Genomic DNA, 16266 nt, shown 5'->3' with positions numbered 1-16266 from the left:
TTTATAATACCGTATAAATGACAATTCTCAAAATATAATAATATAATATCTAATCGGATTTTCTTGATGTTTTGCTGAAGTCTTTTATTCTGAATTACAAATACAAACTTAGTCATTTTCCGTTTATTTGCATTATAATCCATTCGATACACTGTTGACTAATACTCTACCGGAACTTGACGGAAATACCCGAGAAGCTCTTCTACCTGTGTACTGCGAGACCGCGGAAGTAAATTATCTCTTGTTTTTTTTTTGTATGATTAATTTAAACAGGGTCTTTCAAATATAATTTAGACCCTGATTTAAATCATCGTTTTATATAAGTACATTTTTTGAGAAAATAGCATGAGGTAAATATTTTGTCTATTTTGTTAAAATAAATATAATTATGTATAATGTTATCATTTCCGAATATTATATAATATGACAGTATATACGGGGGGGGGGGGGGATATTTTTTGGATAATATTTCGGGCAGTTTGTGTTATATGGGTATGATTTCATTTATTTTATGATTATTTAAGGACTCTGGTGCCAGTAAATGATATGTACGTATTTTTTCATATGTCTTATCTAAATTATTTCCTACACTTAAGACTATATATCGTCTTTTAAACATTAGTCAACTTTCGTTTTTTTATTTCTTTGACGTTGACACTAGTTTTTTTCATTGCAGTTCTATATAGATAAAAACAAACAATATGCGTCTAGTTAATTATTTTGTGAACCTTTTTAAAATAATTTTATGACCTTGTTTACTTTAGAAAAAATATGTTTGAAGATGTACTTTCGTTTTCGGTTTGAGACATGTATCTACATGAAAAGAATGGAGTGATATTAAGTGCACATGAAAAGAATGGAGTGATATTAAGTGCATAGAAATGTTTTGTTTCCTGTTTCGTTTCATAAATAAGTTAGACGTTTTTTTGTAAAAACAAAATACAAAAAAATCGTTAGTAATTTAATGCCACACTTTTAATGATTCAAGATGGTATCATATCATACAATACCTACACGCGAGTCTTTGAATAAAGAGTCGCATATGAAGGAAAAAAATGAAATAAGGTTATAACCTAATAACTATCGCTTTAATTTGTACATGTAAAGTTCGAATGTTTGCATGTTACTATGCTAATAATAACATGCGTCTTAAATCCCTCGAACGAAAGTACACAAACAAGTACATGTTGTATTTAACTCAACTCAATTCAAATAATTTTATTGGCATAAAACAAATAACAAGTTTATAGCAATACAAAATAACCAGTTCAGTGATAATGAATAGACATGCATGTTTAAATAATTTACAGTACAGGAGTACTGTAAAGACAAATATAATTACTTTTTTCCTAAACATTCTTTGAAAATAAGATTTTACGCATCGTCGGATACCCACGATTGACATAACATGCAATCAACCGTGGGTAAAATGAATCGATTTGCGTCGATTAACAGCAACAGGTGCGACTGAATATCGCCAAAAAATCCCACGGCTGATAAATGTTAATGGTTCGGCCGTGGGTATCCGACGATGGATTTTACGTGACAACACAAACATTTAGCATATTATACGCTGACGCTGTGTGAAGTTTAAACAAATATAACTATATAGTATAATGATGTGTTTCTCTGTTTAATTAAATAGAAAGTACTTCATCTAAATAATAATGTAATTATGATAAGGAGGCACGTAGTTTTGTTGCAAAGTATTTAAGTTTCGACACATTTATAATTGTTGCATTTGATGTAGAAGACAAGATTTCCAAATTTCGTTAGCTTAGAACAATAACAATAATAGTTCTTCATGAATTGGCGCCTTAGTTCTCTGTATTTGGGGCAAACAGAAAATGATATTCTGACATTCTCTAATATATTCATGTTGCATGAAACAGTACATGCTCAATATCGTAAGCCGGGTGCATACCCCGGATATTTCCGATCCGAAATTAAAGATAGGCAATACCAAGGAATCAAACAGCTTAAATTTCTGATAGTTCTACGTTATTTAATATTGTTAAGAGATTGTGTAGAGCATATCGATATTTTTCTATGATCGATACCAATTTCCAGATCACCTTGTTTTAAACCTATTTTCGAGTTGAAAAAAATATATAAGGAGGGCTGGTAATATAATTTGGAAAACAGTAAATCAACTAGAAAAGGTGTTTATCACTTAGGCAAGCGTGGCAAATAAAATATAGTGTTTGATGTGTTTTCTTTAATGCAATATAAAGATTTTAACATATAATAACATATAATGGAGCCCGATAGTAGGAAGTTATACCTTGCACATGATCTCACTACGTTGTAGTGAGATAGTTTTAACCATTTTACAACTCACATTTTCAGCCAAAAATTTGTGCATTAGATAGGACACATTACGATATGACGTAGCATCTATGTTAAAAAGGAGAACGCCCAAAAGGGCCAAATAAAACCAGTTCATGGACGGTATTGATAAATGTATGCAAGCTTTGCAAGTTACTAAGTCGTGGCCGCGAGATAGTTAAGTCGTGGGAACGAGATACTATGTCGTGGCCACGAGATACTATCTCGGGGCTACGAGTTACTTAGTAGTGGCCACGAGTTACTAAGTCGTGGCCACTAGATAGTTAAATCGTGGGAACGAGATACTATGTCGTGGCCAAGAATTACATTGATTTTACATTTAGCGTCATTGTGACCCTGATTTTTTACCTAATGGCCTCAAAATTAACAGGTGTGATCTACTGATCAGGTGCAATGATCTTTCTAGGTTATATAAACCATGACTTATTCCTTCTTAATCATTCATCTGACAAGGATTTTACATGAAGTGTCATGTTTACCTTGACCCTTGGCTTCAAACATCCTTATAGGCTATCTACTGTCCATGGGTATTGTCCCTACCAAATGAAATAAACCAGGACTTCTCAAGTTATCGTATAAACAAGATTAACAGGGCGTTGTTCGTACAAACTGACCAATTCTAAATAGAATTATCCACACAAAGGGTGATAACTTAGTCAAAATTAATGTCTGATTAATGTCACGACATAGAATCTCGTGGCCACGACTTAATAACTCTTGGCCGCGACATAGTATCTCGTTCACATGACTTAACTATCTCGTGGCCACGACTTAGTAACTCGTGGCCACGACATAGTATCTCTTGCGCACGAGATAAATAAAAACACACACATGTCACCTTTGTGCAACCGTAAAAAATCAGTTTCACTTCATGTAAAATTTACAAAGAAAAACTGAATATAAGAAGTGTTTTCATTGGTCATTTTAAAATTATAGAGTGAAATCTGAAAATCGCATTGGCCATACTGAAATTAAATGTAAAGGATAGTTGCAGCAATTATGAAATAAAATGTAAAGGATAGCTCTAAAATAAAATGTAGTAAAATTGCTCTGTTTAACAAAAGTTTCATTCAGATCTAATTACATTTTCTAGTGAACAGTTTTTTTTTCGTACGAACAAACTATGTTTGCTTTACACAAATCTTAGTTTTAAATTTTGTCCAAATTAGCGGGAATTATATCAGAACTTATCAGATACCTTCAGTTTATGATGTTCAATAATAGTTACTAATATATTATATGATTATTGATGTGTTCAATTGTTATAATGATTATGATTTACATACATTTTTGCATACTAATTAAGCATCTATAAAAATAATTGCCTACCGACTGCGTAGACGTTGATGATGAAAATTGAGTTCACTTACTGAAACACGAGAGGTTCTTTTAGAAACATACACATCTTAGTGTTCCATTTCTTTAAGATTAATAACCCTTCAAGAAAATATTATGCCATTGTTATGCAAGATATGCTAACATTTCTATATCATTTTGTACTAACATGATCTTTGAGGTACAATCATCGAAAAAGATAATTGGATTAATTCTGACCAGTTCAATACATTTTTTCATAATTAATTTATCACATTAAGTTTGATTGCGGTAAACCTTAATAAAATTCATGCAATTGTCCGTTTGCGATGAAAAGAACGATGAACGCTTCGTTTTTCCCGCGTCCGATAAACGAACAACGCAGTCACATGCTTGGAATTCCGTATAAATCAATATGTTTATTGTATATATTAAATTATTAAGTATTCAAATGACATGTCAGAAACATGAAAATTTTTCAAATAAAATCTATTAACCACGTCTTCTTGATATTTTTCTAAAGAATTAATCGTTTTTATGTAATTTTTGTTTGATTTCATCAGCTTCAAACCATTATGACAGAAAAAGTCAAATTCAGCTCAACGCACGGACAGAATATCACACTGACCAACTCTTCATCAACTGCAACATGGTCTCCTAAACAATTTAGCGGATGGGCGTCTTCGTCGAGTCCGCTGGAACAAGGACAGACCGTGGTTGTAGAATTGAACGGAAGCGGTCACTGTGAATTGGGACTTTTCAAAGAAGATCCTGAAGCGACAAATCGGACAAAGCAGACGTTCAAACAGATAAATGAAATACGTATACATAAACGGAAATGTGTGATTCCTGTTACACTGAATGAGAGAGGCACTGAGGTAATGCCTGCAATATCTTGTCGAAACTGTCTTTTGGGGCAGCGGTGGCCTTGTAGTTAAGGTGTTTGCCTCTCAACCCAGGGATTATGGGTTCAAACCCTACTCGGACCACGGCCGTTTCTTCATATGACACCAGTACTGGCTAGTTCCAGGAAGCGGACTCGAAATTGATTATAATAAGTTGCAATAACTTGTTTCACAATCAAGCTTATATAGATATGTTTAAACTTCTCATAATTTTAGAATATTGATTTATCAGTTTATTAGGCATGAAAACAAAATAAAACATGTTTGAATAAGTCTATTGTTAACAATATTACTAAATCACAGAGGCATTATATGATTAGAATTTTTTTTATTAAAAACCAGGTCAGTTCTCAGTTCTTGGAAAAAACATTTACAAAATCTTTTGACCGGAACACCAAGTTATGGCTGACGATTATTGTAAAGTTTGGAAAAGTTTCTGCAAAGTTGCTGTTGAACGGTATAACCTTTTCTTTTCTGATACGTATGTTAATATTATAATCACATTTATATAAATTATCATATTTACGTTTTATCTGATGATATTTGTGTTAAATAATTTATTATAGAAATATGTCCGAATGTGTCGGAATTTAAAACTTTAAGCTTTAACGTCAAATTTTATCACGTAAACTGTATAAAATGGAACGGAATGACTTAATATGGACGTGTTGAAACCTACATCAAACACTGACAGGCACATTTAATTAACATATAAGTTATTTGAACAATTTTAAAGGGACTCCTTGGAGTTATTTGAATTGATGGGACTGGAAATAGTTTTTTTGAGATTTATGTTCCATTTGATGTAGGCTTAGACCACTAATGTGTGTGCAAAGTTGCGGATCAGTTACACCGTTTTTCCAGAATAATTATTCTAATTGAGAAAAAAAGACGCAAAAATGACGTTGTAACGCTTGTCATTCAAATTCGGCTAAGAATAGCACAAATAACGATTTCCGACTTCTTTATGAGTATATTTCTTTGTATCTTTTTTAAATCTTTTTTGTTTTAAGTGCCCCAGCTGATCTATATGCAGATGTAAATTTTATTTGTTTTTAATGATTTAGGAGTGGCAGCAGATAATATAACATTTAGTTTTTTTTTCAGGTTCTCCTGAAAATCCAATTAGCTTTTCACGAAATCATGGGGCAAATATCAACCTTGAAGAAAATAACTACACTGCGTCAACTATAATGTTAAATCCATCTTCCACGTGTTATGTTAAAGAGAAGATAACAATAGGTGAAGAGCTTTCATTTCAGTGTGAACCACTTCTAGACGGTGACCGTGAACCAAGTCGGTTTCACGTCAAGTTTGATGTTTATGAAAGAAACCCGGAAGGCCTAAAGAAGGAATTTAAACATTTATTTGACTCTGGTCCGGTTTCTGCCAGTGAGTCACCAACAACTAATTTAGAAACATTTGAAAAAGATGATTGTAAAGGAAAGATACTTGTAACACTGATCAATGAAAGAACAGTTGGTTATAGGGCTGCATCAAGCAAGTACAATGAGCAGACACTACGTAATGGTAGTGACGGCAGTGTTTGGGTTATTTTAGAACTATATAGGACTACTGTGACAGTCAGCAAAAGAAGAGAAAGCGGTGTTAGTAATAATACCAACGTTGTAGATTCTGTCGTCAGAGAACCTTCAAATGTTGATGCTGAAAATTCAATTGATCCATTTTTATCGCACCAAGATAAAACTGAATTGAAACGGCAAGTGAGTGATTATTCTGAGGTTACGGGAGTGAAAACAGTTGATGAGAATACTACAGACAGAAGACTGGCTGCCCTTGAATTCGAACATACCCTGCTTCATGAAAAGGTTGATAAAATAACACATACATTACAAAACGCTGTTGCGTGTAATACCCTCTCATTGCCGTCGTCATCAGGGAAAGGTGTTATGACTAGACAAATATCTGCACCAACTAGAATATGCTCATTAGATGACAGACTGATTAATGTGCGTCGAAATTTCACTCACCTGATCAAGGACATGCATTGCGTTCCGTTGTCAGATAAATTGTTCGAAAGGGAGATAATTACAAGAAATGAATACCAAGAAATAACTACCGAGTCCACTCCAGATTCAGGTAATAGAAAGCTGCTTCTAATAATATCAAAAAAGAGAGTTATGAAATCAAAAATGGATGAAATACTTGACGAAACTGAACAAAAACATCTGAAAGATTTGTTTTAGGGTCAACTCTAGTCACAGCTTTTATTACAAAGTTGTGCTCTAGTAAATAGCTCCACCTGAAATGGCAGATAATGTTTATCATTTGTTATAGTTTTGCCCGTTATTTTGTTCTTGTTTTTTATTATTAAGTAACTGATCAAAAAGAGAATTGACTATCTATAATGAGTTTGAAATTTTCTTCCGGTACTAGAATTTCCGTTCTTGTGGCTGGTGAAAACAAAAGAATACAGATTTGTGAACATTTATGTCTTGTTGACATTTACTCACCGTGTATTTTCTAATTCTTTCTCAGCTGTCTAATATTTTGATTTGTATCTTGTACATGTATCTGTTCCGCAGCTATTTTATAACTGTTTCTTTATTGTTTGATAATTGTTTTGCGACTGTGTTATAGCTGTTGCACCGATATTTTTAATGTTTAGATATTTTTAATGTTCAGCCGCCATTTTATATATTGATCATTATCATCATAAATGTTCAGCAGTAGTGCTGTATCTTTATAACTGTATATAACTGTAAATAGCTACATAAAGCTATTTATTTATACGTACTAATCAGTGAAATTTAATCCATATCACTCACTGCAAATGATAAAGCTTTTGACTTTAATGTATAATTCCGTAAATTGGCTTAAGAACAAGAGCGTGGGAAATACTTTTTTTTACCCTTGGCATGCTTGGAAAAATTGTAGTCTGCTAAAAGTATCATAAAAAAAGATTGTTGTTTTTTTTAAATTTATAATATTTAATTGTTTCGTTTTGTTCTTTTTGGCATTTTCTCGATTAGTATATCTACGTCACTTAAAATCGCACTTAAAAACTTGAATATTTTTGTTCGCGTACACGTATAAGGGACGCCTTCTCTTTTTCCGCGCTTCAATAAAGACAGGTACAACTCAATACAATCAAAAGAAAATTTGTTTGTTTGTTTGTTTGTTTGTGTGTTTGTTTATTTGAAATACTAGTAAAAATTGTTATGTTGTTGTTGTTGTTCAATATATATGAGAAAATATCCATTTTTTACTGAAATAAAAGATATTATCGAGCTTACACATTTGTTATAATGCAACTAGATTTGCATATTTTTGTTACATGTATTTGATATCTTTATAACAGCCATTTCATACCTCCTTAAGCAACCTTTGTGCCATTTAGCATAAAATAAATCTGTAATTTGTGACTGTAATATTTAACGACATTAGCAACAGCTTTTGGCTCATAAATAATGATAAAATGTTCTTAATTTTGTATGTACATATGTATCCCCTAACTTTTTTGAATACGTTAATATATAACTTTGCTCCTGATTACAAATAACTTAATGATGTTAATTTTATACTTAAGGGCTTGGTATATGCCTTGGCAATGATTCATTCTTATTTCTTTAAAGCTTTGGTGCACATCTTTAGTTTCGAAGAAAGTTACCCATTGGCTAGTTACCTGAAGCACCATTTGTTGGAAATTATTGTAGTTATAGTGATTTAGTATTTTGTATGGATATCAAAATACTTCTCTGTTTACATTTTAGTACTTTCATGGCAAATAATTTCTCATTTATCGCTATTTTCTTCACATTATAATAACTCTAAAACCATTATTTATATGTTATAAAATTCATGTTTGCCCTTTCTAAAGAAAAAAATGTATTCGTTTCTGAGGCATCATGTGCTTTTAACAACAGCGCTAGAATTTCTTTTTTTTTTTTGTAAACTTTGAATAAATTATCCTAAAATAGATTTAGCTTGTAAAAAGTAGTCTTGAATTAGCTAAACCTACTATATTTCTAGATAATATATAGTGTATGAAAAATGAAGAAATCTACACTGAAGTTGAGAAATGGTATCCATGAAAGTTTAAATGTTTTACAACTTTAGAAATGTCAAGATTGTTATTAACAAAAATAAATATAATATATTGTTTTAAATAAACTTATTTCCCTTGCTTATACTCATGTCCCCATATATTCGACAATATCAAACCAATCTGGAGTGAATTGTCGTTTTGATATTTTAGATAGAAAAATATGACTATTAAGAGCAATACATTGATGTCACAGATTCTTTCATTGCAAGTGTATTTGATTATATGAGTGAGCGAGCGAGTGTGTGTGTGTGTGTGTGTGCGTGTGCGTGATTTGATTCCGTGAAGAAACATGGTTGCCATGACAACCGAAAGGAATAATAGAATTGAAAATACTTTCTTCTCTAGAAAAAAAATGCCTAGAGCATAGACATTTTGAACAATGCAGTGTATTGTGGACATGTACCAAGATTGTTCAAATTATAGCCCTGGGGTCAAAATTGAACATTATACGAATCTGCACATTGTCCTTCATTTGGCATGCTGAAATATGACCTAGACCCCAAAATTCACTAGACACTACTGCATTATGGCAAAGTACTTTATGGTAAAGTTCAATTGTATGGAAACAAAATATAAAAAAGTCTACTTCTGTTCCTATTATTTAGTGTTAAATTAAGACGGAGGCATAGCATTTTTGTGTCGCCTTGACATATAGGGATTACTTTTGTCGGCGTCGTTGTCGGCGTCGTCGGCGTCCCCTTAAGCTTGCCCGGAGCATAAGTCAGTCATTATAAGTCGGATTGACTTAAAACTTGGTATGCATGCTTCTTATAATGACCCGAAATGCAGTACGCAAGATGTTACTCTGCATTTCTTAATTCTTGAGTTATTGCCCTTTGTTAATTTTCATACTTTATTTTTGTCCAGGCCATTTCTCTTAAAGTATAAAAGCTATTGGCTTGAAACTTCATAGGATGATAGATCTCATTAAGAAGAAGTGCAGTGGATAAGAACAGGTACTCTGCATTTCTTTTTTTTAGTTATTGGCCTTTGTTGATTTTCATACTTTATTTTTGTCAAGGCCATTTCTCCTAAAGTATAAAAGCTATGTTCTTTAAACTTCATAGGATGATAGATCTCCAGTGTACAAGAACCGGTACTCTGCACTTCTTATTTTTGAGATATTGCTCTTCATTAATTTTCATACTTTATTTTTGGCCTGGCCATTTCTTATAAATTATAAAAGCTATGGACTTGGAACTTCATAGGATGAAAGATCTTATTGATATAAAGTGCAGTGTACAGAAACTGCTGCTCTGCACTTCTTATTTTTGTGGGTTATTGCCCTTTGTTAATTTTCATATTTCATTTTTGTCCTGGCCATTTCTCCTAAACTATATTGTTCACAAGGCGACACATCCGACTCGCGAAGTTCTAGTTTACAAATTCAATCCTGTTTTATAGTGTATGAATTGTAACTGACGCAAAGAAGTGAAACCGTGACATGGAATGTTTTTTTAGTTTAGTTTAAACATATTTTATTGTATATATATACATACAAACATAAATTTTCACAATTATACATAAATACATTAATGTAAATATACAAAAGGGTTGGGCCAAAAGTTATAACAACATTATCGGGGGCCCTCCCCTGAAAAACTGACTGCAATGTTATTTAAAAATAGATGTGAAAAAGACATATGTAAAGTATGATTAATTAAGTTGAAATCTAAGAAAAAAAAAATCAGAAAAAAGAAATTGTAAATAAATATATTTTATGATATATGAAAAAAAAAAAATAAAAAACACGTCGCCTACCCCCTACAAAAGTTTTACTATGAATTTTGACAGCTGACAATAGTCTAACAATTTGTTTAGAACCATAAAAACAAAGTATAAAAGAAGATCAAATGTTGTTAAACTATATAAACCTTTTCGTTTCTTTAATAAACCGATGAACATGATGAAATAAAAGCATGTTTTGAGAATTAGCTAAAGTATTTATACCAAAAAGTAACTTTTGCGTACTGAGAGGATGAAATTCTCTTGTATTTCTAAAAAGTTCTATCCTCTGATGATTAAATTTTTTGCATTGAAATAAAAAATGTTCAGCGTCCTCTATTAAAGCACCACATTCACAAGCTGGGTTTTGTGTAATATGATTGTTATACAAGTCCGAGTTTAAATTACTGCAATTATTCCTAAGACGTGTATGGTATACTGTTGGTGATCGCTCACCGTTTATAAAATAAGACGGAACAATGGGAGGTTTATAAATTTCTTTCAGTTTTCTTTTAAAGTTTGCTAACGAGTCAGATTCTCTAATATTTATTGATAATTCATTCCAAAGCTGTATTGATGACGGTATAACTGATTTTGAGTATATTTCGGTTCTCCTTGTCATAGTAACATAATTGATGTTATTTCTTAAATTATACTGGTTTTCATTTGCATTTTCTACTAAAGGGGGAAATAACTGTGATAAATATAATGGAAGTAAATTATGTTTATCTTTGTATACTAATATAAGTTTTTGAATTTTTCTTCTTTCTGCCAAAGATACCCAACCCTATTTTCTTTTTAATAATTTTTGAATGGACACTGATCTTGTTAAACCGGTGACAATTCTAGCCGCTTCATATTGCATTTTTTCTAAAATATCTTTCTCGTACTGGGTACAGTTATCCCATAAAAGTGAAGCATATTCAAGACGAGGACGTAAGTATGAAATATATATATTATTGAGTGTACTTCTTTGAACTTTAAACTTTATCATTTTCATAGAACCTAAAATTTTTTGATGCCGAAGAAACTATAGTAGTAATATGTTCGTGCCATGATCCATCCTGACTTAGAGTTACGCCGAGGTGTTTATGGTGCTCTACAAAGTTTAATTGAACATTATCAAAGTATAATTTGGGGCGATCTCTATTGCAAAAAACGAAAAAGAACATAAACCTCGGTTTTTAGAAGGATTAAAATTAACCAACCATTGTTTAGACCATTTATTTAACATATTGAGATCATGATTGAGTTTATATTCCCATCGTACTAATATTATTTGTAGACACAGCTAAAGAACTATCATCTGCAAAAAGTCGTGTTATACTTAAAAGGGAATCGGCAATATCATTAACGTAAATTAAAAACAAAAGAGGCCCAAGAACCGAGCCTTGAGGGACACCGCCATGAAGGTAACGTAAAATAGAAAAAGAAGTCCCAACAAAAACTTTCTGATTTCTATTCATTAAATAATTTTCTAGCCAAAGAATTAAATCACCTGAAATTCCGTACTGTCTTAATTTGAAAATTAAACCCTTATGCCAAACTCTGTCAAACGCTTTTGATTATATCACAGAAAACCATACATGTTGATTCTTTTTTGTCTAAAGCTTTACAAATTTGATCATATATATCTATAAGTTGAAAAACAGTTGAATGACCAGGCAGAAAACCTGATTGATTTTGAAATATTAAAGCATTTTCATGAAGATAGTTAAAAATATGTTTAAAAACTATACGTTCCATAACTTTGCCGGTGCAACTGATAAGAGAAATAGGCCTGTAGTTTGACGGTATATCTTTGTCACCTTTTTTTAAAAAGAGGCATTACATGTGCTAATTTCCACTAGACGGATATATTTTCTCTGATAAAGAACGATTATAAAGCAAAGAGAGTGGTTTACACAGTGTTTTAGACGTTTCTTTTAAACAATTTTATGACTAATTTCGTCAGGCCCGGATGCTTTGTTTACGAATAAATTTGCCAAAAATATCTGTAATTTCCTGTTCACTTATTGTAAAAATTTTCAAGAATCGCTTCTGTTCTTAATGAAAATCTGGAAAAGAATCAATATTTGATTCGTCAAGGTCTGAAATGGAAACAAAAAAATCATTAAGCGTATTAGCTTTTTCAAACTGTCATTGGAATAATTATTGTTACTTGTGTTACATTTTAAAGGTGGTATACTTTCAGTATTGACGAGTTTTCCCCTGACAAGAATTTTAATTGGTATGCCAATATTTACGCGGATTCGAAGAATTTAAGTCATTTAGGGAAAATTCGAGGTTATTTATAAAATTTTTCTTTTGCATGTTTTTTCATATTATTTACTGTATTTCTTAATTGTTTATATATTACCCAGTCTGATGATCTATTAGAATTTAATGCTTTGTGAAAACTGTCTATCTCTTTGGCGCGATTTTCTGCGAATTTCTGAAATTGAACCAGGGTTTATCCTTAGGTCTTATCAACGCCATATATGTAGGAATACACTGTTTTGCAAGTTTCTAAGAATTTATCAGTAAAAAAGTCACAAGCTTGATCTATATTTCCATTTTTTATATTCTGACCATCAGTATTACGGATAAGATTATTAAGTTTTGAAAAATCAGCTTTTTTATAATTCAAACACGTCTTTTGAATGGTTTTTTTTGAATCAAAAATCGATTTTTAGAAAAAAATATATGTTCCAAAATGGTCACTAACTTCTTTTGGGTGTTTCAAATATACCCTGAATCAAAAACGAAAATATTATTTGTAACTGCGATAGGATCAAGTAATGTTTGTGAACTAGATGTTATTCTAGTTGGGGCATGTATAAATTAGTCATATTATTTAGTAAAAGAATGTCACGGAATTTTATGGTTGGACGAATTGAGTTGGTCTTCATTTATATCACCTACCAAGTTTATATTTTGTTTTTGTTCAGAAGCTATTATATTTGTCCAAAATGCGACGGTGTAGTGTGGCGGTCTATAAATTGTACATAGTAGATGTGATTGTTTTTATCGTTTATCTCAAACCAAACTGATTCAGGAAGTACATTTTCTAAAGTAAAAAGTCAAGTTTGGACTCCGTAAAACACAGAATATCCATATCTAAATAATTGTCATTTATAAAATCAAATTTGTTTCTAATGCTCCTAATATTTTGATGAAATATAGATAAACAATTTTCTCGATTAATCAATGGACCTGGGTTGGTCTCAACGTCACCAGACAAAATTAATAAATACACTAAATATAACAAACAGATAAATATATTAAAGTTGTCGAGTGAAATATTTTTATTAGAATAACTTGCATGTTTATATTTAAAAATCATGGTATGTAAGAGGCTTGTGATTAGATAAAAGACTATGATGAATTGAAGGTTAATAGAGGATCTAGCTGTAAGTTTAACAAATTTAAATAATTTCTTACACAAACTTAAACAAATAAATCTTAATATTTTTGCAAAAAGACATGCTAAGTTTTTGTTTAGATTTGTATTCATGTAAGTCAACTGTCTACGATTGTTAAATGACCCCACGGATGCCCGCCACGACATTAGATCATTACCCATGGGGATATAAATAAATAGCAAATATAAACATGGCGGACGTGAAAAGGGTCATTGGATCAATGCATAAGGGGACTGTAGGCGACGGCAAACTAACAAAAAAAGACAGACAAATAATATAAAAAAGAAAATTAAACTTAATGAAACATATTTTGAAAAACATTATGGAAAGAGTCCAGGGTAAAATGACAATGATCATAATGAAGAAAAGCTGATGAAAATATGCATCATTTAAATTATTCCATAAAAGATACTAATAATGTTACACTTTGAAAATTAAGAAAAAGACCTGGCAAAGTAAATATAAACATTCACCATCAGTCAGACATTTACAACAAACATAAACATTCACCACCAATAAAAGATTTACAATAAATATAAACATCCACAATCAATCAAACATTTACAACACATATAAACATCAACCAGCAATTAATATTTACAACAAATATAAACATCCACCAACAATCAAATATTTACAACAAATATAAACATCCATCAGCAATCAAATATTTACAACAAATGTGAACATTCACATTCATCATCAGCATCGATATCTTTGTGTGTGTGCAACAGTGATTCATTTCACCAAATAATCTCGTAACTTTTGATATAATGGGCAGAAAAACATATTTTGTTTTTTTAAACAATATCATTCATTTTGTAACGTGATCTCGTTATTATATATTCTGTGATAGTCACGAAATTGAAATGTAGACATTGTTTTTAAAGTGGTTTTGGATTTATAAAGTGAAGGGTTTACTTCAAAAGAAAAAAAACTATATCGGATATCATATTAAACATTACAGTTTATTCAATGTTAGAGGAGCTCCATTAGGGTAAAAAAAAAACCTAAAACATAAAATTTTTAATTCTTACTTAGATTAAGTGAACCATTTCAAGTGTATAAAGCTATATATCTGGTGCAAAATTATCGTTTGAATTTCACAAAAGAATACTTCCCAAATGTTTGTATGAAATAAAAATGGCAATAAATTGCCTTGAAGCGAGTGGCACATACACAAAGTCATTGCTAAACGGATAAAACCCTACTTAAAATAGCAAAATAATATTTTGTTCCGGAACATTTTATTCTGTTTACGTACATTATTCATATGTATTAAATAACAGAGACATTCTACGTTGCCCCCGCCCGACGATGGTTCTTGTTTTTCTCCTTGTTAACCCCATAACCTAATTGAAGACCAAGATACCAAACAGAATTATTGATTCGAAAATGTAAAATATATTATGTTCGTGAAGTTGGCAGCCTAGCAGCCTGAAGTTGGCAGCCAAGCAGCCTGAAGTTGGCAGCCTGGCAGCCTAAGCCTAAAGAAAACTAAGAATAGTACAAACATGAAATCGTCGGAAATACATTAGTAGCACTTCTTTAGATCATTCCACGCCTTTTTAAATATAGTGATCTTTATTTTTTTAAGATGTTGAACTTTATCTTAACATATTTTTTTCATTCTGACGCTTCGAAATTTGTGAAGTTAGCAGCCTAGAAGGATAGTACAAACATGAAAACGGTCGGAAATGAATCGGTAGCAAATACTTAGACCATTCCACGTCTTATTTCAGTATCGCATACTTTATTTTTCTAAAATAATTAACTTTGTTCTTTTTCATTTTGACACTTTGTGAAGTTAGCAGCATGGCAGCATATCAGCCTAAAGAAAACTAAGGATAATACAAACATGAAAACCGTCGGAAATGAATCGGTAGCACATACTTAGACCATTCCACGTCTTTTTTCAGTATCACGATCTTTATTTTTTTAAATATTGAACTTTGTTTTTTCTTTTTTTTCTTTTTTCTTTTTTTGACACTTCGAAATTTGTGAAGTTAGCAGCCTAGCAGCCTAAAGAAAACTAAGGATAATACAAACATGAAAACCGTCGGAAATGAATCGGAAGCACATACTAAGACCATTCCACGTCTTATTTCAGTATCGCGATCTTTATTTTTTTAAATATTGAACTTTGTTTTTTTTTCTTTTTGACAATTCGAAATTTGTGAAGTTAGCAGCCTAGCAGCCTAAAGAAACAAACATGAAATCGTCGGAAATACATTAGTAACACTTCTTTAGATCATTCCACGCCTTTTTCAATATAGTGATTTTTATTTTTTTTTTTAAAGGTTGAACTTTATCTTAACATAATTTTTTCATTCTAACGCTTCGAAATTCGTGAAAGTAGCAGCCTAGAATGATAGTACAAACATGAAAACGGTCGGAAATGAATCGGTAGCAAATACTTAGACCATTCCACGTCTTATTTCAGTATCGTGTACTTTATTTTTCTAAAATAATTAACTTTGTTCTTTTTTATTTTGACACT

The 16266-nt window shown here is 31.4% G+C and overlaps 1 protein-coding gene across 1 annotated transcript; it reads left to right on the top strand.

Moving 5' to 3' along the window:
- The first annotated feature begins 447 nt into the window (after positions 1-447).
- On the top strand, positions 448-7820 carry LOC132760348 (uncharacterized). The gene is made up of 4 exons (XM_060752325.1): positions 448-492; positions 4227-4541; positions 4911-5025; positions 5676-7820. Exons 2-4 carry the CDS (start codon positions 4239-4241, stop codon positions 6773-6775), a joined length of 1518 nt encoding a protein of 505 aa, XP_060608308.1. The 5' UTR covers positions 448-492; positions 4227-4238; the 3' UTR covers positions 6776-7820.
- Positions 7821-16266: the final 8446 nt, after the last annotated feature.

Source organism: Ruditapes philippinarum, unplaced genomic scaffold (assembly GCF_026571515.1).
Source record: "Ruditapes philippinarum isolate M1 unplaced genomic scaffold, ASM2657151v2 ctg32_1_1_1_1, whole genome shotgun sequence".
Lineage (NCBI taxonomy): Eukaryota > Metazoa > Mollusca > Bivalvia > Venerida > Veneridae > Ruditapes > Ruditapes philippinarum.
The sequence above is the reverse complement of the archived record's forward strand: the minus strand, read 5'-3'. Positions and strand labels throughout refer to the sequence as shown.